Source organism: Borostomias antarcticus (assembly GCF_949987555.1).
Source record: "Borostomias antarcticus genome assembly, chromosome: 11".
NCBI classification, from domain to species: domain Eukaryota; kingdom Metazoa; phylum Chordata; class Actinopteri; order Stomiiformes; family Stomiidae; genus Borostomias; species Borostomias antarcticus.
In genome coordinates, this window is record NC_140244.1 from 20,029,208 (window position 1) to 20,053,228 (window position 24,021).

Genomic DNA, 24,021 nt, shown 5'->3' on the forward strand with positions numbered 1-24,021 from the left:
ATTGAATGCACATTTTGCCATTTAATACATTTAAAGTCAAGTCAAACCATTAAAATAATAGGCTAACAAATAAAATATGTGTCAATACAAAGCATGCTTAGTTGCTTGTACAGTACAGTGCTCCATAGATATGAAGGCTATCCCTTTAAATGTCATTTGTAAATAGTCTGCTTCTCCCCTCCCCCCTTCCATTCCCCATTTCACTCTCCGTTTGCTGGGAGGAGCTCCAAATGTAATTCAACAAAAACAACCTATCAGAAAGGCCCCTGTGTGAATGCAGCATTTGAGTGGCCAATGAACTGCTGAGGTTTTGAAAGCCTTTGGTGGTCGACTTTCGACTGAGTCCCACCAGTAGCCTAATCTCCACTGGGCCCACATCCCTCCTCTGTTCTTGCCCACTCCTCACAAGTTATGCAACCCGGAGACTATGAGCCATGACTGGACGAGAAAACAGGTTGAACGGACAGGCAGCACACTCCAATTACAGTTAACCTATCATTACATTGCATTGCATTACAGTCATTTAGCAGATGCTTTTATCCAAAGCGACTTACATTCAACATAGGCAGTCAAGAGAACTAGTTACCAGAAATCATAATCTCCTTTCTAAACATATAAGAACTTATCCAGTGTTAAAATAAAAGTGCAAGAACAACGAAATACAAATACAAATGGTGCTGGCAGAGCACAGACCTTCGCCCATGAATGCATTTCGTGGCTATGTGCAGGTTATGTTTGGTATTGCTGCATTCGTTAGGTGGAGAGCTTTATGCCAGTCCAGACATCTCTCCTCAGTCCAGACGTCTCTCCTCAGTGTTTCCCTCTCCCTTTTTTCAGGGGGGGTGGTAGCGCCCCCCCCCCCCCCCCCCCCCTCCCCCCTGAAACTAGTGTTGTCGCCAGGCGGGCGTATCACGGATATGTGGTGTCAACAGTGTCGTCATGGACACTAATAAGCGATCACTTAGCCATAGGGTGGGGTGAATCAGAGTCAGAAAGTTTATTTACCATTTGAAGAATCCACATTGGAATAAAGTTGCTGAGCTCAAGTTTTTTGTTTTTTCCCACCCTGTTCATTGGCCTCTGGGGCCTCGGAGCGACGGGGCAGCCAATCACCACGAGGCAGCAGAGTGAAGTGGCAGGGCTTGACCACAGCCTGGAGGTAGGAAGGAGCTATTCATTTCACTGTCTTGTAGACTAGCACCAGAGTTTTGCACTGGATGCGAGCTGCGACAGGGAGCCAGTATAGAGAACGGAGAAGGGAAGTTGTGTGGGAGAACTTGGGGAGGTTGAACACCAGTCCAGCTGCAGCTTTCTGGATAAGCTCCAGAGGTCTGATGGCTGTCGCCGGGGCATCAGCGAGGAGGGAGTTGTGGTCGTCCAGAGATCAGAACGGCCTAGATGAGCACCTTCTGCACCGTCTCATCAGTGAGGAAGGGGCGAGTCCTCCTGATTATTTAGGAATGCTGTAGTAATTCTATTGTAGTGCACGGCTGGGCCAAGCAGTCCTGTTTTATGGTGAGGAAATGACCAGGATCAAGCCAGACAGGACACTGCTGCAGTAGCCCCCTCTCGAAACACCCACAAGATGTGTGTGTGTGAGGTGGGGGAGGGGGGGGGGTATTGCTCTATTGTTTATAGTCCCGGTGGTGGTTTATCACTCAGTAGTACATTCAGTACACGTGGGCAGAGTAGATAGTCAGTGTTTGTTTTGATCACAGACCAAACACAGAACAAACTAACCAAACAGGTTGCCGCTGTGCTGAGTCCTGCACACCTACTCCGGTCGGCAACCTGGTCTTTGTTGCTGTTACCTCAGCGGTGAGACGTGACAGGACAGCCCAGCCCAATGACTGTACACGGCCGCAATGTGAGCTTGAGGCCTTTAAGGCAAGATGATAAGGCTTTGGCCTATACAGTTACCAGGTGCTAAGCAACACACACACACATGCGGACACACACAAACACACACACACACACACACAAACACACACACACACACACACACACACACACACACACACACACATACATACTTGATCTCTTTCTTTCTTTCTTTCTTTCTTTCTTTCTTTCTTTCTTTCTTTCTTTCTTTCTTTCTTTCTTTCTTTCTTTCTTTCTTTCTTTCTCTATGTCCGTCCGACACACTCTCACACACACTCCTCACCATTTTCTGACTTGTCTTGATACCACATCTGTGGTAACGAACTCCATATGTGGATTGAGCATTTCTTATGTATTCTCTAAAGGCTATCAAAGTTTAGAACAAGCCCCAGTGAACTCAAGCCTCAAACTTAAGTCCAGACATACCCTTCTGCCATTTACTGTAGTCTACAGACAGCAGCTGAAAAATGGTAAATTGAGATAAAGTTGAATAGTTTATGTCTGTGTGATGGATGAGGAAACTACTCATTTAAAAATACAGCAATTATGGAAAATTATTTTGTATTGGTGAAACTTCTGAAAAACTTGCAAAGTTTTAGATCTAGATCTTTGGCCTAGGAGGCTGCATTTTTCTGAATTTGGTCATTTTGATCCCTGCAGTTCTCCCAGTGTGCAACTGGGGCTGCTTGGAGAAGTAGGTGAGAGGTCACAGGACTCTGTGTATGTATATAGTCTGTGTGTGTCTGTACACGTGTGTGTGCGATGCACAGCTGATCAGTGTGGCTTGCCCTCACTAACCTGACAAAGGCATGCGAGGGCAGGGCAGCAAGGCAAATGTCGGTTTGTACTGTGTGTGTGTTTGTGTGTGTGTTTGTGTTTATTTTGAGTCATGTCCTAGGTGTGGCATTGGACAGACATTTCCTCTTGAGACTCTGCATAACAACAACCCAGGTGTCTCTTGCTGACACAACATATTTGTCTGAGAATGTTCCAAGTGAATGCTGCTTACAGAATCAGAATCAAAATCAGATTTATTTTGACAAGTAGGTTACACATACAAAGAATTTGCTTTGGTCTGTTGGTGCATAACAATAAACACAATAAACATTGTGCAAGGACAGCACAAAATACAAGAACAGAGAGGCAAATGTAATACAATACAGTACAACTTACAATAATGTACAAAATAGAACAGTGTCTTGTGCCTCTCTCTCTCTCTCTCTCTCTCTCTCTATATATATATATATATATATATATATATATAATCTGTTATCACCTGGCTCCAAATAGTATCTGAAATCAGAATCAGAAATGTTTATTGCCATGTAGTTTTACAACATACTAGGAATGTGTTTCGGTCAATGTTGCATAACATGGAGTTGCAGGCCTTTGTTCCAGCTCATTACTAACTAACCACATTTAAAACGTATAGAGCCTGTGTCATACTCAGCACCATAAGGCACGTGGATCTGAGAGAGTTCCCTTCAGAGCAGCACTGACAGAAACAAGGTGATGTAATATCCTCCCAGATCCAGGCGTGGAAGAAAGTGGGAAGAGGAAGAAGGAGGAAGGGGGAGGAGCCGAACGGGTCACTGATGAAAGCCCCGCCTTCGTTCCTCTCTTAGCCTGGAGTTGAGTAATCAGACATGTTTTTCATATGTGACTGACAGCAGTTACACAGGAACCCTTGCGATGCTCTCTGCTTCTTCGCCGTTGGTCCCAAAACCGAATTGGATTCCTCTCCTTTGCTGCTCAAATCCAGTCCAAATGAGCCAAAGTAGCTCCCCGGCGGCCGGAACACATTATCAACAGACAGGAGCTCTAGTTTTACTTTGACACTTTGGACCCTCTCCCCAAAATGCTCCCCTACAGGGTCAGTTTGTACTAAGGTCTTTCACTCCATCCCTCTCCTCACACGGCCTTGGGAGTCCATCCTGATCGAGTTCACTATCAGTTTGCCTCCGCAGATCAGTCTGGACTTCGCACTATCTCCAACGATTATTCTCAGATTAAGTTTTGACCGGGCCAATCAGGGACTGTGTTCTGACTGCTGTTCTGCACTCCAGTAGTAGTCCCCATGGCAAAACACTCTCCCGAAGCACCAGGCAGTAATGTTAATGTTAGTAGAACAAACATGAGTGCAGTATTGCAGAAATAGACTCAATAATAACAATTAAACAAGAACAAGAGTAAATGCACAGTTTCTCTGTGGAAAAGACATTTTCGTCATTCGTCCGACTGGGTTTGGCAAAAGTTTTGTCACGCTGTTTGGCTGAAGGAGTTAGTCTGTCAAGGCAAGTACTCCCGCCCACAATAACGGTTCAAGATGGGTGGGAATGCCTGATCTGCAGAGTGAAACTGAATGTGAGTTCGCCGATGGTCTCACGAGGGGACCTCCTCACGCTAGGCCTCCCTCTGACCTCCGCTCTCCCCATGTCGGCGCGTGTCTGCCGGCCCGTGATAAGATGCCAGCAGCAGCAGATAGGTCAGACTGGCAGAGAGGCTGTGACTCTATCACCTCCCCCCAGCCCAGCTCAGACCTGCTGCCATGCCAATGATGACCTGCATACGCTGTACTGCTGCACGGAGTTAAGAACACACACACACACATACACACACACACACACACACAGGCACATACACACACACACACACACACAGGCACATACACACATAAACACACACACACACACACAGGCACATACACACATAAACACACACACACAGGCACATACACATATAAACACACACACGCACACACACACACACACACACATATACATACATACATACATACATACATACATACATACATACATACATACATACATACATACATACATACATACATACATACATACATACATACATACATACACGCACACACACACAATTCTGCTAGAGGAGTAGAGTATAGTACAAGACTGCCAATGGGATATATAACGCAACACACCACTGTGTGTGACACACCACGTTCATTCGAGAACGTCAATGTTGACTACTGTGAAAAGCAATGTCAGCACTCCTAAGGCCATTTCCTTCCATGTTGTTATGTTTGATTACTTTTGTTGTTCTTGCTGTTCCAAAACACATAAAGCTCGTACAGTACATTACGTCCTGACAGACTGGACCTCCTCGAGGGTTTGGATGTTGCCGTGACGTTTCCCCCACAACAAAGGAGTTCTTCAGGACAGCAGGGAGTCGGACTGACACAGAGACAGACGGACGGACGGACGGACGGACGGACGGACGGACGGACGGACGGACGGACGGACGGACGGACGGACGGACGGACGGACGGACGGACGGACAGACAGACGGTCAGATACCGTCAAGTCGGAAAGTCTGCACACCCCTTTCACCTTCTCCATGTTTTATTACGTTACTCTACTTATTCTACAGTAGACTGAGTTCATTTTTTGTCTCAAAATTCTACACAAAATTCTTAAAAATGTAAATGTAAAATATATTTACACAAGTGTGCACACCCTAGAGTGAGCTGAGGTGCATTTTCATTCCACTGATACTGCTTGAGGTGTTTCTACAAATTAATTTGAGTCCACCTGTGGTAAATTCAGTTGGTTGAACATGATTAGAGATTGGCAACACCTGCCTGTATAAGTTGACTGTACGTTAGAGCAAACTCCAAGCAATGGGGTCAAATTAATTTTCTGCGGACCTCAGAAACAGGATTGTGTCAAGGCATCGATCTGGAGAAGGGTACTGAAAATGTTCTGCAGCTTTACAGGTCCCAAAGAGCACTGTGGCCACCATCATTCATAAATGTAAGAAGTTTGAAACCACCAAGAATCTTCCTAGACCTGGCCATCCAGCCAAACTGAGCAATCGGGGAAGACGGGCCTCAGCCAGTGAGGTCAGCAGGAACCCGAGGGTCACGATGGCAGAGCTCCAGCGTATCCTTGTGGAGATGGGAGAACATTTCAGAAGATCAACCATCCAGGCAGCATTCCACCAATCAGGCTTTTATGGTAGAGTGGCCAGACGAAAGCCACTCCTTAGTTAAAGGCACATGACAGTCCGCTTGGAGTTTGCCAAAAGGCACCTAGAGGATATTATAGCGTTGCCAGCCTGATCTCGCAAGCTCACATTCTATTTCACTCCGCAGATCAGTCTGCATATCCAGACGTTCTAACTGAATCCACTTGAACCGAGATCGGTTTGTGCCAATCACAACCGTTTTTCTAATATGGGGCGCGTTTAGTAAGATGACGGAACAGAGGAGCGCCGAGGCATTTTTGCCAACAACCAAGATGGCAGCAGCTGATGTTGAATCCAAGTTTGTGTCTCTGCAGACCAGAGACTTTGAGAGGGTGGGCAATGGCTGTGGCAACTGTCAATCATTGTTTAATTTAGCCAATCAGAGGCTTACAATCCTCTGTCAATTAAAAACGAATTTCACCTGAAACAGTTGTCAATCAACCTTTCATTTGGCTAAGCATCTTTCTCATAGGAGAAGGGCGGGTGTTCGAAACTTAGCAACAGTAACTAAGGGGAGCGGGCCTTAGCGAAGGGTCAATTGCATCCAGAGGCATTTAGATCTACAGTACACCTACAGTACACCCGTTGGTAATGCCCCTTGGGAATTGGAAAGCAACTGTGAGTTTCCAGACCTTTTGCATTTTTGTGAATTGGGTGTGGAGAAGCCAGGCTACCTAGAGAAATTTCAAACCATGAGAATCAAGATTCTCTGGTCTGATTAAATCAAAATTGAACTTTTTGGCCTTAATACCAAGCGTCACATCTGGAGGAAACCAGGCACCACTCATCACCGGGCTAATACCATCCCTACAGTGAGGCATGGCGGTGGCAGCATCATGATGTGGGGATGTTTTTCAGCAGCAGGAATGGCGTGACTAGTCCTGATAGAGGGAAAGATGAATGCTGCTAAGTACACTGAGATCCTTGAAGAAAACCTGCTCCAGAGCACTCTGGACCTCAGACTGGGGCGAAGGTTCACCTTCCAAAAGGACAATGACCCGAAGCACACAGCCAAGAGAACAAAAGTGTGGCTTCATAGAAAGTCTGTGAATGTCTTTGAGTGGCCCATCCAGAGGCCAGACCTGAATCCAGTTGAACATCTGTGGAAACAGCTGAAAATGGCTGTGTACCGACGCTCCCCATACAACTTGACAGAGCTTGCAAGGATATGCCTAGAGGAATGGGCAAAATTAAGTTGTAGAAACATCTCAAGCTGTATCAGTGGAAACAACATTAACTTAATTTTACTTTTGGGTGTCATATCAAAGGGTGTGCACACTTGTGTACATATGTTATTTTACATTTTGATTTTTAATAAATTAGCACACATGTCTAAAAACCTGTTTTCATTTTGTCATTATCGGCTATTTTGTGTAGAATTTTGAGACAAAAAATCAATTCAATCTATTAGAATAAGTCTGTAACGCAATAAAATGTGGAGAAGGTGAAAGGGGTGTGCAGACTTTCCGGCTTGACTGTAGACAGACAGACAGACAGACAGACAGACAGACAGACAGACAGACAGACAGACAGACAGACAGACAGACAGACAGACAGACAGACAGACAGACAGACAGACAGACAGACAGACAGACAGACAGACAGATGGACCGATAGACAGCAAGAGTGCAGTGTAGGTTGAAGATGATCACCCGCTCTCTCTCTCTCTCTCTGTCTGTCTGTCTGTCTGTCTGTCTGTCTGTCTGTCTGTCTGTCTGTCTGTCTGTCTGTCTGTCTGTCTGTCTGTCTCTCTCTCTCTCTCTCTCTCTCTGTCTGTCTCTCCCTCTCTCTCTCTCTCTCTCTCTCTCTGTCTGTCTGTCTGTCTCTCTGTCTCTCTCTCTCTCTCTCCCTCTCTCTCTCTCTCTCTCTCCCTCTCTCCCTCTCTCTCTATCTCTCTCTCTCTCCCTCTCTCTCTCTCTCTCTCACTCTCTCTCCTGTCCCTCCTCCCTCTTTCCTAGCTCTCCTAAGCTCCTCCCACCACTGTCCCGTACATGGGTCAGTCCCTACAAGGCAGCACAAACAGGCATGGAGCGGTGTCCTTGGCAGGTGCTGGCCTGGACATTCTGGGGGAGGACAGCCTGTGCTCACTGGGGATCAGAGGGGAGCGGCCCGCCCCCCCCCATTTACACTCCTCTGGAGGATGACATGGAACTGAAAAAGTGCACTATTTTAATCCTTCCCTGGATCAGGCTATGCTAGTTGGCGAGAAAGCACCACTTTCCGATCTCGCTTTCTCTTTTTTGGTCGCATTCACTCTCTTTGTGTAGTGCATGCCAGAAAATACACACACACACACACACACACCTCACGCATATGCGCACAAGCACACATCACCTCACCCCTCTGGGGAACTCTCCCTGTTGTCTGTGCCTCTTCAACTTTGAACTGTCTCTTTCCCGTCTTCCCTTCTTTCTCTCTCTCCTCCCCTCTCCCTTCATCCCTCCTTCCCCTCTCCATCCTCTCCCTCTTCGCTGTGTGGGAAGATGGTTCCTCGCTCAGCTGTGGCCTAACAGTGAACAAAAACATGGCCTTTGGCTAAAAATAGCCAGGATTATATCAAAGGGAAGAGGAACTATGAATAACTGCTGTGACGTCACTAATGTCCGTGTGTGTTTATAGATCGCTTGTACGCTGATGAAATGAATATCCGATTTTTATACTGAACCATAATAGTTTCCCTAAAAAAAAGAGGACAAAGGGATTGAAAATATCATACAGTGCTTAAAATTAACTGTATTCTGCATTTTCTGCAACGTCCAAACCAAGAACATGTAAAATAGCACAACTCACTTAAGGGTAAAGACAGCGACTCAAGTGCATTCTCACATGTATACAAGGTTCAAAAGATCAGGCGTGCGCACGCACACACACACACACACACACACACACACACACACACACACACACACACACACACACACACACAAGGGTTCAAGGGTTGAGACTGTGCTGGGTCTACCTAACCTCATATTACTTTCACCCAGGACAGAAATACCCTGACTGTCTCCTGGCTCCTCTTGCAGGTCTGATAAGGGCTCTGACACTCTGCCGTGAAAGGAGATAGGCCTGCTCAACAGGAGCTTGGAAGGCCTGGGGATGTAGCTCAGTGGTAGAGCGCATGCTTTGCATGTATGAGGCCCCGGGTTCAATCCCCGGCATCTCCAGTGGCTCCACTGTTTTAAACCTGCCACTTAACTGTGGGATAGCATAATGGCTGCAGATAAGATAACTGATTGACCATCAGTTCTGAATAAGGACTTAATGGATGCTCTTAAACACAGGTGCCTGTCCTGAAACAGCCTACATTAGATTACTTGTACATCATAAATTTGATTAACTTGATGGTGCATTGATAATGATAAGTATTGTTTGCCATGCACTGAAGAAGGGTGTAGTCCCGAAACGTTTGCTTTCATGGCACTAAAAACTTGGAGTGCTGTTCTCAATCTTTATTCATATACCATTTAGAAATTAGCACCCAGTTGTTTTTCAGTAGAAGTTGAGTTGAGCGCGTTCTTTTTCTTTTCTAAAGCATTGATAATGTAACTCATTCAGGCTGATTTACCCACAATAAACCAACAGAACCAACCCCAAAAGTGTGAAATCTGAAGTTAATCCAATGCGCATTTTATAGTCACAGTATCTATTTTGTGTATTTGACCCAAGTTTTACTGGGCTTTGCAGCCACTAGCAAACCTACCAACCTCTTGGTTGGTCCCAATGTTCCTCTAAGATAACACTTTTAATGTTTTATAGAATATATTATAATATCTTGAACATTATGCTACTGTGTCCAAATCACATAAAATGAATAAATAAAACAAGGGCAATACAAATAACAATACCTGAGACTGTTGGTGTCACTTGTTCTTTCTGACAATGACTGGTAGTCGGTTCATTTATTCTTATTATAAGTTGTTTTGGATAAAAGCGTCTGGTAAATGTAAATGCAAGTAGACTAAAAACACTATAGCATCGTACAACATCAAATACATAAGACCATCCATAAAGCAAAACTCAACCCACATTTCACTCTGCCCATACACAATCATTTGATGGCATTTAGAATAATCTTTTCTTTTTTGGGGCAGATTTTTATCCAAAGCGACTAGCCCCAGACGCACTGGAAGAGTCTGACGCTAGCGTTTTGAAGTAGGCCTACACCAATTGTTTTAAATGGCCGATCACGCACCAAAAGCGTTTTGAGGCGAGTCAAACTGCCTTGACGCTTCTACTCCGAACTTGTTTACATTTTGGAGCGTCAAATGGGGACTAATCAATCTAAATTAAATCAGCTCCATATCAAAGCTGACGCCTGCAGTGCGCCATAGGAGCGTCAAATGAAGCGCGTCAATTGACTCTTCAAGTCTATTTGGGGCTTTAAAACAATTGCATTTAATGTAGGTAGTCAAGTGTACTACTACTCGCCTTACTCGAACTCACAATTGCATCTCCCTTCTAAGCAAGTGACTAGAGCATAATGTAGTGGTAAAGTCAAAGTGCAAGAACAGCTAAATACAAATACAATAGGTGCTAAGAGAGAGCTTTCATGGAAGCAATTACAAACAAATGTTTTGCAAGAAAGGTTGCTCTTTAAACCAGAGCAAGGGTCAGTTCCCCGATCCAGAATCACTGACCATTAATGGCCACCATACTGTATATCAGGGTCTGTAGGGGAAACCTCTGCCTTTTCTTTTGAGCTTAGCCAACGGAGGCAGGCCTGGATCCGCCTGGGACTGGCTGACCCACTTAGTTACTTGAATGTCTTTTTAAAAAACAATAACCTCCTTTATATAACTGGTCCACTTCCAGGCCTAAGCGCTCACTCAGGCTTTGAGCTGTCATACAATATGTCACAAAAATATCTCTCAAACATGGTGGAAATTCACAGGTATATGATACTACAGGTATGATATACAAAGAAAGTCTGCTATCCTGGAATCAAGGATTGAGAGAGAGAGAGAGAGAGAGAGAGAGAGACTAATAGAAGGAGAGGAAGGGAGAGAGGGAGCCTATTTGTCAGAGTCTGTTACATAATCCAGAGCTAGAGGGTGTGCTGACCTACTGTTCCACTATGACAGATATCAGATATTACTGTACAACGTGCATATGTCAGCTGTCTCCCTGGTCTCAGCATGAAAACCTAGACATGCTGCATTGCAGTTTCACAGACAGCTAGGCCTCAAAGCCTCTTTCACTTCAAATAGCACTGGATTCAGAATTGTTCCGTTGGTATTCTTTACCAATATTTTGTGTAAATATTACACAAAATATTGCAACAATGTTTTATAGGCTAATGTATCCATACTGGTCTTCATTTCAACATTTCATTAAAGGTGATGTTTGTGTGTGTGTGTGGGGGGGGGGGGGGGGGGGGGGGGCTCGTTTTTTTTACCCCAATAGTTCAACCCTTCCATTGAAATTCAGGAAACTGAAGCATCATATAGATACATGTACTGTATCAACTCAGGGGAGCACCTGTAGGTCATAGGTGTGGGAGGTACCACTCTACTGTGGGAGGTACCACTCTACTGTAATGCATTTCCAATTAATAACATTTAATCACATGTTTTTAAGGGTCTGGGCAAAGGCATAGATTGGCATAGGTAGTTCAAACGCTCTGTATTCATCCGGGAGTTTGCCTCTATGGAGACTGTGAATAGAAAATACAGTTGAGATAGGTGTGGCAGAATATACCCTTCCTCTGCAGTTGGGTGTACAGTCATGAACTGAATTAATTGCATAGAACATATAGTTGACATCGCTGACATACCGGTAATAGTTGACCTTGACCTGACATACCGGTAATAGTTGACCTTGACCTAAGCATGTCAGGACACGCATTCCAAGCTGTCTAGTCAAAAAGGGCCTTCTGACGCCTCCTTGTGGTTGGTGGGCGTCATGTCTTGGAGACGTGTCACTGTGCGTTTTAGGAATGGGCCGTAGGTGGCGCCATTTCACAGCATTCTAAATTTTTTCTTATTCCCTGCTCCCTCCTACAGATAAAAAGTCGAGATACACACTGACCATACATAATCAGTGAGGAATTTGACGTCACACATACATCGCATCACACACATCACACAGAGGGATGACTGAAATCTAGCATGAACGCTACGACACATCCATATAACTCGTATCATTTATCCTTTTGTTCCACAAGGCAGATAACTGTGGTGTGGACACCCAGCCCTGTCCCTCACCCAAGAGGCTCACCTACTGCACATGGAAGTGAAGCTTCCAGAAGCTTCTAGTTCACTATTCTGATTCTTAGTTTTGTGACTGCTAAATTATCTCATACAAACAATGATGATCAGTCTAATGAAGAATTTGACAAAACATAGTATTAGTGTTCTGTATCTAGTTAAGTGCCACTGTGAGTTGTCTTCAGAGCTGGAGCATGGTGTCTAATCTGGACAGGGCTGGTACCTGCTACATTAACCCCAGCAGGGCACCGTTTACGGCACCCAGCTGGAAGAGGGTCAATTCTGGACACTAGCCAGCAGCAGAGCCCCCATCACCCCTCAACTCTTGGCCCGGATCAGGTTCTTTGAAGTGGCCACATTGCCCTGATAAAGCCAGAGCAGAGATGGATATGGGATGACCCACTCCCTGGGAATCTGGCCTTTGGTTAAGTCCTGTTATCTCCGGCTCCTACAGATCTACCTCAACACAGAGCAGGAGGTGAATCTGCCCAGGCAATATAACCTACCCATGCTTGACAAGGTATTTGTGTGTGTGTGTGTGTGTGTGTGTGTGTGTGAGAGAGAGAAACAAAAAAAATGTTTATTCATTTTATTACATATTTCACAAACAGACAGGTGTCACTATGCCGGTGCTAGAATGGTGAGCCACATTAGAGTGCTTTTATTTTATTTATTTTATTATCTATTTCCTCTCCACCTGAGGCAGTATTGGTCCTATCAAAACACAGAGCAGTCCTGAACGTCAAGCTGTACAAGAACACATTACATGCATGCCAATGCTTCTTTTCATGAACTCAGGGTTTATAGCAAATATATGCTGAGCAGATAGATGAATAAAAAGCCCATGCGCTTGGTATCAACACACACACACACACACACACACACACAAACAAACAAACAAACAAACAGACACATATTACACACAAAAAGTATTTTGAATAAGAGAGAGAGAGATAGCGAGAGAGGGAGAGAGAGACGGAGAGAGAGAGAGAGAAACAAACATAAACATCCTCATTTTACATTATTGTCCTCACCTCTAAGCCTTGCCTGGGTTTATTCTAAATGTAACTACAGTTTCTCATCTAACCTTCCAATAAATTAAAATTCATCTATTCAAAGATTGAGTAATTTGGTTCTGAGATCAGTTTAAGTGTGTTCTTCACGGTCCCAATGGCTTTGATGCATCTTTGCCATGAAGATGGAACAAACGAGGGATCCTGAAGGCAATTCATTCTTATACACAACCTGAAGAAAGTGTCACCACTTGAGATATTTCACGTTATGCACTGACAATTTCTCCATTTAGATTTTTATCTAACTCGTTTTAATTAAGTTATCTAACTTATTTTAACAGGCAAATTGCATGAGGAAATAATGACTCTAAACTTACAGCAGATATTACTACTTTATAATACTGTTTTTGTTAGCATGGTGTTGCGCTGTTTTGTTTTTTGTCCAGAGGGCGCTGTTGCGTCTGAGGACCATGTGCCATCGACGCCCCCTGTCTGTGGACCATGGTAATGCGGCTCTCTGGGGGTCAACCCGAGGGTGAGTTTAGAGGCCATCGCATGTCTGACCGCCGGGCCACACCCCTGACTCTCCCTCGCGGTGGGGGTCCGACGTGCACCCCTAGCCCCACCTGGCCGCTTACAGACTCCCCTCCTCCCGAGGAACATCTCCCGTAGCCTCTGACGGAACAGCCGGTCCCGGGCGCCGTAGATGAGAACGTTCCAGGCGCTGCTGCAGGCCAGGATCCAGAAGGCATACAGGGAGAACCAACACCAGTCCAGGCCTAGGACATTCAGCACCACCAGGACTGCTACTGGGGCAACCGAGGCAGAGAAGAAGGCGGTGAGGATGAGGATGGTCTTGGCTGCCCGCAGATCGGTGAAGGCGGGGCCCGTGTGTGCGCGCTGAGCCCTGGTGAGAACGTTCTTTCTGGCGCGGCTGAACTTCCGCACGGCAAAGAAGGTGACCAGGTTGACGAGGGCGGTGGCGCCCAGGAGAGAGAAGTCGAAGGTGGGGAAGAGGAGCATGATCCTTCCCCCTCCTCCTCTGGTGCTCTGGAGTTAGAGGAGACGATAGACAGGGAGAAACATGGAATCAATGACTATGATGGAGTCATATTGACAACAGAAACAAACAAAATTATGTTATCATTAATCTAAGATGGAAATCTGTAAGAGAGGGAGAGAGAGAGAAAGGGAGAGAGAGAGAGACAGAGTGGGAGGGAGGGAGAGAGGGAGGAAGGGACAGAGAAAGACAGAGTGGGAGGGAGGGAGAGAGACAGAGAGACAGAGAGAGAGGTTAACCTGGTTCTGAGAGTGTTGTCTCCACCCTCCAGGAGAGAGGGCGTAGTTGCACATCTTGCTGCAGGTGTTATATTCCAGGTCCACGTCTGCACTGAGCAGCAGGGGGGACACCGCCAGGGCAAAGCAGAAGAGCCAGGAGAGCACAATAAGGACCAGGGTCCGATGTTTGGTCACCACAATGTTCTTATGCAACGGTCTGAGGACCGTTATATTCCTCTCAACCGAAAGCAGAAAGATGGTGCAGACTGACACCAAAGTACAACCAGCAAATATGGGCCCCACGAGGTAACAGGGCCCAAAACCCTGTGCGTCTAGCTCTACAGGAGGGGCCCCGTTGACAGGACCACTTCCGACCTTCAGAAGCACCTCCATCTCTTTATAGACAGAATAAGGGATGACCAGGACCCCCACAGCCAGGTCAGCAGTGGCCAAAGAGGTCTTCAGGTACCCCTGAGGGGTGTGGAAACGCCTGGAACCCACAAACACCAGCAGGCTGATCACGTTGCCCGATGTTATGGCAACGGACAGAACCAACATCAGACAGACTGGGAGAACCTGACTGTTCTCCTGAAGAACCTGACTGTTCTCGGCTGTGGTGTGTGAATAGCGGTCGTTGTTGGTTTTTATGGTTTCCAAGTCCTCCATGTTATAATATAAATAAGTAACATCAAAATGATATGAATGCAAACATGAATAATCAGGTGAGTAAGTAACAAAATCAACCAGCCATGGTCGGTATCTTCTTTACTGTAGATTCATCTGTAATAAAGGATTGAAATGGATCAGAAAATGCCGTTCATTGTGCTCATTAATTTAATAAGACCTGCATAAGGGCAGAGGTTTAAGCTGGCACACAGAAGGTGCACAGCATTCTCCAAAAGATGGGAGGGCTGCTAATTGCCCTCTAATTGCCCCATTGCCTACTAATGCTAGTTTTACTCAATACTCAAAAAACATTCCTACGCTTTTATGTGATATGAATCTGGAGATGGAAATCACCCTTAATAAACTTGATAGTCTAGCAAAATGTGTTTAATTCAATGCTTCATAAAATCGAAATAAAACAGTTTACCAATAGGCCTACCTATTATTGGATGTGTCTATGCTCCAATAAGGGAATACTGATGGCAAATTAAATAAATATATAAACAAGTTTGTACCTTACCCACCTTTCGGTAAGGGTATCTGCCGCGGCTCCTTTGACAGACATATCGAAAAGATCAATCGTCAGCAGCGCGCATGCAGTCATCTATGCAGCTTGGCTCCGACCTTGGCGCGCGCCTCCGAGTCCGTCAAATAAAGTGATCGCTAGTTTTCTTTCTTCTTTTTTTTCTCTTTTTTTTTTACGCCGTTGAGTTAATGTTTTTATTCATTCCAAAGCTACTGTCCCCGAGCCCAACACGTTCCCCATATATTCCCAGACAGATATCCCCAGACAGACTCAGGATAGCCCTATAGATTTAAATTCTAGCCTATGTCTTCTTACAACGGCAATACTCCTAACCACAACCATCTCTTTCTTGTTCCAGTCCTTTGAATTTTATTTGAATCTGAAATGCCTGCTACTTCTGACGCATATTCATACTAAGAGACATGCGTGTGTGCATGACTGAGTCATCCAGCTCTTCTCTCCCTCAGCTGTGGCCACAGATGGACGACCCTGGATCTCACATAATAGCATTCAATCCACCTACATAAGTGATGGTGGTTGGTTGGAACAGGGACACACAATCACATACATGCACAAACACACACACACATACACACACACACACACACACACACAGGGGCGTGCTGGGACGAAAAAAACAGTGTTGAAATATCCATTTCATAACAGCTGAAAATGGATCTTTGAAGGTCTTTCCAGATGGCCATTGTGTGCAGTGTCAGAGATGTGAGTCAGGACAAGAAGAGAGTGCTGCCAGATAATAGGGTACAAGCTGTACAGGCTGGTAATGTAACTCCTCTCTCTCTAGTGCAAATCTGACTGGCCACCCCCTGCTGCTCTCCTACGTGCCTGTGAGCAATCAGACTCTCTTTCCAACTCCTGCATAACAGAAACACATCGACTTTATGATCTGAGAATATATTCCCCTTTTGAATGAAATAAAACGGTTTCATTTCTTGTTTTGTCTGTGTTGTTCCATCTTCCTCTTATAAGGGAATGGAAGAGAGATAGACTTGGCTCGCTTGGAAGGAAGGGGTTTATCCATTAGTAAAATATTTGGTCAACTATTTTCCCAGAAGATAAATACTGAGGTTTGATTTCATCTTCAAGAATATGATTGTGGTCTGAAGATTGGGAAGGTGACTAGTTCATGTGTCATCATTTCATAGTACAGGTGAAGGAATCTGGATGAGGTGGCTTTAGCAGAAACACTGCTAATGAGACAAATGTATTGTAGATGGACACAGGACTTGGAGGACAGTAGCAAGGGTTAAATTAAGCTATTCAACTGTCCATAAATGGTTTGTCTTTCAAGCTCATTTTAGAGGAAATCTCCATCTTGTCTTCCGTTTGTCTTTAGTGCTCCACAAAACCAGTCAAAACCCACAATTTACAAATAAACAGGCCAGACACAAATGTTTAGGCTATGACACTTGACACGTTATCTGAACAAGCTCAGGATAACTGTGTGTGTGTGTGTGTGTGTGTGTGTGTGTGTGTGTGTGTGTGTGTGTGTGTGTGTGTGTGTGTGTGTATGTGGGGGAGGGGGGGGGCGTGGGAGTGTATCACCATATGGTCTGTCTTGCATTCCTCATGGATGCCTTATCTCATCCCTGTGGTGCCCTCCATCTCAGTCTGTCCTCCAACTCAGTCTGTCCTCCATCTCAGTCTGTCCTCCAACTCAGTCTGTTCTCCATCTCAGTCTGTCCTCCATCTCAGTCTGTCCTCCAACTCAGTCTGTCCTCCATCTCAGTCTGTCCTCCATCTCAGTCTGTCCTCCATCTCAGTCTGTCCTCCATCTCAGTCTGTCCACCATCTCAGTCTGTCCACCATCTCAGTCTGTCCTCCATCTCAGTCTGTCCTCCATCTCAGTCTGTCCTCCATCTCAGTCTGTCCACCATCTCAGTCTGTCCACCATCTCAGTCTGTCCTCCATCTCAGTCTGTCCACCATCTCAGTCTGTCCTCCAACTCAGTCTGTCCTCCATCTCAGTCTGTTCTCCATCTCAGTCTGTCCTCCATCTCAGTCTGTCCTCCATCTCAGTCTGTCCACCATCTCAGTCTGTCCACCATCTCAGTCTGTCCTCCATCTCAGTCTGTCCTCCATCTCAGTCTGTCCACCATCTCAGTCTGTCCACCATCTCAGTCCGTCCTCCATCTCAGTCTGTCCACCATCTCAGTCTGTCCACCATCTCAGTCTGTCCTCCATCTCAGTCTGTCCTTCTCCCTCTCCTCTCTCTCCTCCTCTATCAACCGGGTTCAAGCTCTCCATCATATAACCTGAAAGCAACGTGTTGCAAGTTTAGGCATGCTTTTAACCGGGTTAGGTTTGAGGATAAACCAATTCTAGGTTCATCCCTTGGCCTATCTTATCATGTAGCACTGGCTGGTAAACGTAGAGCTGGAGGGAAATGCATTTGAACTGCAGTGTGTCTGTAACATGCAGATTTGACCTCTCCCAGTTGAATGGTTGATTATCTCCTAGCTATAGCCCACATCCCCGGTCCCTTCAGCAGGAAGCCGGTGAGATGACCCCCTACTCCAGAACAAAACAATGTGACGTGGCCACAAGTAGGGGTGAATGACAGCATCATCAACATTCTTTTCACTCTGGATTGGTCATTTATCATCAGCACTATCACTCATTGTGTAGAAGAGACAAGGTATAGTGCAGCTATGGATTCAAAGTCATACCTGTGAAAGAGATTAGGCTGTCTCCCAGGTTTGGACACAATGGGTGCTATACCAGCGTTATAGGGCTGTTGAACTGTAGAGCTATCAGCTGTAATATCCTTTAGAATGTTTCATTTATAGTGTGTGAAGACTGCTTGGAGGAGGCCTAGATGTAATTTTGTAAATTGTAAGCAATGTCTAAAATTTGTAACATTTTCATTTTGTAAATTGTAAATGGTAACTTTTAAATGTTAATTTGAAATGAAGTAGGCTATTTTCCTAGAGTTTATCTGTAGCATAATCTTGGAGCCGGCAGGAACATTTCACTGTGACTGTACACCTACTGTATGTGACAAATAAAATAATCTTGAATCATGCAGGTCCTGCTATGTTTCATCTTGCTTTGCCTGTGACTGCACAAACTCATCGTTTCATCAAGTTTTGTTCAAATACATGTTTTGATTTCAGTCATTGAGTAATTTCATTGTGTTTTGCTGCCGTGTCTGGTGCTAACATGTTCTGTAGTTTTCAGGGGGACTGGTGTGATTCTTGGGTGATCTGTCCACTCAGCATGAGGCGGTGAGGAGCGGTCCGTTTCATGGTCCGTGTGAGAAGACAAGCTGATCTGGCCCTCGGGCCCTGAATGGAGAACATCTGTTCTGTATAGAGAACATTTCACATTTAACGTCCTCTCCTCTCGGTGCTTGTCAGAAGGTCATCTCTTGACCCTGTTAGTAGGCTATGCCTGGTAACAGACAAGCCATGCAGCCCTCTGCCTGACTGTGACCTATGCAGCCATCCGGCTGTAGACACTACAGAGTGTGCATATGCAATAGGAACACAACCATTTATGTAGCCTATAAATCGACTGTTTACAACCTTTCACCCTCTTATACTTGTCTGTCACTGATAGACAGATTATTGGAGAGAAATATTGGTTTAGATGATAGCAGGCCTACATCATTGCCCTATTTTGATATTAGGACATCTAATATTTCCATTAGCCTGCAACCTTCTTACGCATCTCTGGACACTACTAGTCATCTTAGGCCTACTTGTGCCCATGTCCAACTCGTGTCTGAGTGATGTATAGCAGGCTACCACCGGGCTACTTTCGCGCATGTCTTTGCTATTTGCTTCTTGTTTTTACAGCGGCCTTGCCCTGTTTGACCCCCAGTCTACCCGGCGTCGGCGTGAACGAGCGCTCTAACGACGTGTGAACTTTCGGGCATGCAGTGACATTCCAACATGCCGGAACAATGCCGTCTTTTAGACAGGTGCACACACCCCTCACCCTCTCAACCGGGCAGTTTACCCCTTTTCCTCGTGTTAAATAGGCCCACTAAGTAAGGCCGTTACATTCCTGCATAATAGACAGTGGCTGGCACCTTATGATCACCGGCCACCAGCGCACAACTGAAAATATGTCGTATAGTCTGACCCAAATTCTAATTCAATATTAGCCATAATTGGAGTCTCACTCTCGGCTTACAAAGTTAAATTGAGCATACCCCAGACGCCGTTAAATGCAGGGCACACAAGAGTCACACTGTGTGGAGTCGAGCCATGTCCTCGGGGGTTTGAGTCGGGTCGATGCATTTCATGGCACCTTGGGCACTAGTTTTACATCATCATATTGTTTCTGTCAGCTCGGTTAATTTTCCCCTCTGTCCCGCTGCGGCCACATGCGGGAGAACAGCGTCCCTTTCATCCGAAGCGACTGGTTCCCCGCTGAGTCTCACCGTGGAAGGCATGAATAGAGAGCACAGATTACTCATTTGTGTGAAAGAGATCGCTTCTGTAGCGCGTTAATAAAAATGTATCCTCTAAATGCCCCTTTGTGCATGCCAGGCAATGTGGTTTGGATAGACCTAATCCTTTAACCAACTTTAGAGGCGTTTTCATTTTTAAACTCTAGATGCCATTCCACGTCTTAATGTTACCAATTACTGGTAACATTAAGACTGCTATTTCACTAGAGGTGCAGCTGATTTCGGTTCAATAAGAATTAGGGTATGTGACCCCCTTATCATAATGAAAAATCAAAATGACAAGCAGCCTCGATGTCCCGACAGAGGACGCTGTAGCTTAAGGTAACTGGCTGATAAAATAGATAGCCTTCCGAATTATAGCCTACCAAAGCCGTGTGGGTTGTACGGCTGAGGTCGAGCCCAAGTCGTTTCAATCAAAGGCAATTTGTCGTTTTTAAACAGTATTCGAAAATATACATTTCTGACCATATAATTTCTACTTGGTCAAGACAGTCATGCTGATTGATTTAAAAATATAATGTGCATTTTGTTACAAGTGGTCTACATTAGTATATACAGTAGCCTATATATGAATATATATCAACCTATGAATAATCTTCTTTGGAAAGTGCTCTGTGATCTACATGGAAAGTAATGGGCTAGGCTACTCCGGATTGGACACCTGTGGTTGCAACTGTTCCTAATGGCGCGTAGGCTACTCTGGGATGGGGTGTGTTTTAGGGTGGGAATATCCCCGCCCACCCCGACTCCTCGCTCTCCATCGGCCAATATATTTGGAGTCAGCCACACCAGTCATCAATAACGGTTTGGTCGATGAAGTTATAGACAACAAGAACACCATCTATCTGCAGCACGTGAGAGAAAGGTTACTGTGGACCTTGGAGCCTTGGACAGCTGTAGCTTCTCTAGTGCGCTGAGCTGTGCACGGTGAAGATTGGGACGTTTGTCTGTTTACAGAACATTATCTTGGCTCGATTTGGGCCACCACCCTGCCAGAGAGCCCACGTATTCTTCATCTCTTAACATAGTCTACCAACAACCCTAGGCTTTTCAAAATGCCTCGGTCATTCCTTGTCAAAAAGTATTTCTCAAACAAGAAACCGAATTACCGCGAGTTGGAAAGTCAATATGGTAAGTTAATTGCGTAAAAGTTAATATTTACAGGTTTACAAAATGTTCGACACTTGTTAATGTGTAAAGAAAGTGTAGCCTATGATGTTATCGTTGTCATGCAACGGAACGAGAATGCCCTCGATATTCGTTTAAAGCAAATCACTGCCTGCTGCAGTTAAGCATAAATTGTATTCACATGGGACCATTTAACTGTCGGGATAATGTACCCCCTCCAACATTACGCGATCTCAACAAGCAGCAATAATTGTGCGCAATGGTCAGCAGGCTAGTTGGCGAGTTTAGGTGCCAGCGAGGTAACGTGACAGTACCGACAGGACATTTAGGCCCGTATCATGGTGCACTTCAAGCTCAGTTCCGAAAAAGAAAAGTATGGACCTGTTTTATTTGTGGTTTGTATTAAGAGTTGGACTGGTGCGTTTGCACGACATTGACCACACCCTGGACGGGGCCAGAGTTGAGGCAAACGTTTCCTTGGCGAATTGCAGAATGTGCTGATGGAATCAGCTGGTTAGGTCAGGGCCATGGTGAATAGACCCCTACATAGCTTGACTGTAACTAGACACTGAGAATGAAAACAAGTTAACTGTGTAATTAGATTATCTGACCATGGAAGTGAAAAGCCACCTGACTCCTCTCTCTCTCTCTCTCTCTCTCAGCAGTGGTCCCAGAGCGCTACCCCATCGCTGAGCTTCCAACCAGGGAGAACAGCTCTGCCCTGACCTGCTATCCCACTGGTCTGGTTTTCAGCGTGGATGCCCTCCCCTCACCCCTCTCCCCCCTCAGCCCTGTCTCGCCCACCCTGCCCCCCTCCCCCCTGGGACCCCTGGACCTCAGCAGCTCCCCCTTCAGCAGCAGCGGGGAGGACGAGGAGGAGGGGGGACGCTCCTCCGACCCCCCCAGCCCCGAGGTCCTTCGCCACATCTATCACTGTATGCACTGCAGCAAGAGCTTCAGCAGCCCGTCGGCCGTGTCCCGCCACCAGCTGTCCCACCACCCCGGGGTGGACGCCCAGGGCCGCCAGACCCTCTCCGCCGCCCCCGGCTTGGCCTCGCCCCGCCCGGCCTTCCACTGCAAGCACTGCCCCAAGGAGTACACCAGCCTGGGGGCCCTGAAGATGCACATTCGCTCACACACCCTGCCCTGCGTGTGTCCCACCTGTGGCAAGGCCTTCTCAAGACCCTGGCTTCTCAGAGGACATATTCGCACACACACCGGTGAGTGTCCTCAAACAACCCCCACACACCCACCCCCACCCCCCATAGGACTAATAGTACTGCATATGTCTTTCCTGTTAATTTCACTTGACCGTCAGACAATAGGCTAGCTGTTAACACCTAGCCGGTAGATCAGATCAGACAGTACGTGTTAGAACTGGCTGAGGCCAGTGATTGGTCAGTCCATTGATATTCATTGGCGTCTCCTGAGGTGCAAACAAATGTTGTTGCTCTGCATGGATCTACCTAATCAGCCCCCCCTGGCTTTGTGAGAGAAAAGAGCCAGTTGTTAAAATCCCCAATCAGCCAAGTGCTCACAGAACGAAATTCTTTTGTGCCTAGATTGGTATAGAAAAACAATAGATGGATCTTTCCATTGGGGGGGAAAAACAATAGATAGAGGATAGACCAGACATTTCGGCTGCAAGGTCTTTTCAAGCGTCAGTAGCTTTTCCCGTAGCATGTCGCTAACGGTTCCCTCTCTCTCGTTTCTCTCTCTCAGGCGAGCGCCCATTCACCTGCCCCCACTGCACCCGGGCCTTCGCCGACCGCTCCAACCTGCGCGCCCACCTGCAGACCCACTCGGAGGTGAAGAAGTACCAGTGCGGCTCCTGCTCTCGGACCTTCAGCCGCATGTCCCTGCTGCACAAACACACGGCCTCGGGCTGCTGCCCGGCCTCCTAGACCCACACTCCCGACGCTGGACGGCGCTAGCCAAGCCAGACCGGGATGCCAGACTCAAAACCCCCTCTGGCGAGTGCCATTTTAGCCATCTATTGTCTGACTGAAATAGGCACGTGAGACCGCGGACCGCCGAGAAGACGTTTCGGCAGGGGCGACCACCGCCGTGGTGTTCTCTACCAGCCCCGCGTCTCCTTCCAACAAACCGGGAACGGACCGAGAGAAGCAGACGCGCTGCCGACGACGGAGTTTGAGCGTCTCTTGAAGCGGCTTCCATTTGTAGACTCTTTAATGACAAACCGAAAGCCATGTTACGTATTGTGTATTTTCTGGTTGTGAGGTTCAAATATACACACAAAGAATGTGTGTGTGTGTGGAGGGGGCAGCTGAACATGCAGATAATTCCCAGGAAACCCCTTGGTGCCGGCCGGACCGGGGCCGTGGCCATGTTGCAGCTGCTTGTGTGTGTGTGTGTAGAAAAGTGGATGTCATCTCTCACCATACTCCACATACACTGCATGCATGTATTGGAACAGCTGTGTGTGTGTGTGTGTGTGTGTGTGTGTGTTGGGACAGCTGCCTGCATGGTGAGCGGTAGAAGCAGGGTGCTTAGAGATGATGACTCTGACCTCAACAGGTGACTTGTTTCTCCTTCCGCTCCTTTGCTCACCTCCCCAGCTTGTTCTCCTGGTGCCTCCTCTTCTCCTCCAAACAACCAAACATGACACCAGGTTACTGTATGTTGACCACTTCAAATCGACCAAAGACCCTTGGCCCCCGGCCCCTGAACACATCTTCAGATACGATGCCTTTAGTTACCGGACTAAATGCTTTTTGAAAGATCAGTGTCCTTCATTTCAAGACGTTTTTTAGAGAAATGCCTCAAATTGATATTTGAACCACAGATTTTATAAAGAGGTTGAATGTCTTTTCTAACAAACATGTCCAGAAAATATTGTATACTTTGATATTAAAATGAAAAC

At 46.1% G+C, this 24,021-nt stretch overlaps 1 protein-coding gene across 1 annotated transcript; it reads left to right on the forward strand.

The window, feature by feature from the left end:
• Window positions 1–21,064: 21,064 nt before the first annotated feature.
• On the forward strand, window positions 21,065–23,041 carry snai1b (snail family zinc finger 1b; the record flags this gene model as incomplete). Its single annotated transcript, XM_084445307.1, has 3 exons — window positions 21,065–21,140; window positions 21,800–22,357; window positions 22,860–23,041. 3 exons carry the CDS (start codon window positions 21,065–21,067, stop codon window positions 23,039–23,041), a joined length of 816 nt encoding a protein of 271 aa, XP_084301433.1.
• Between the last annotated feature and the right edge of the window lie 980 nt (window positions 23,042–24,021).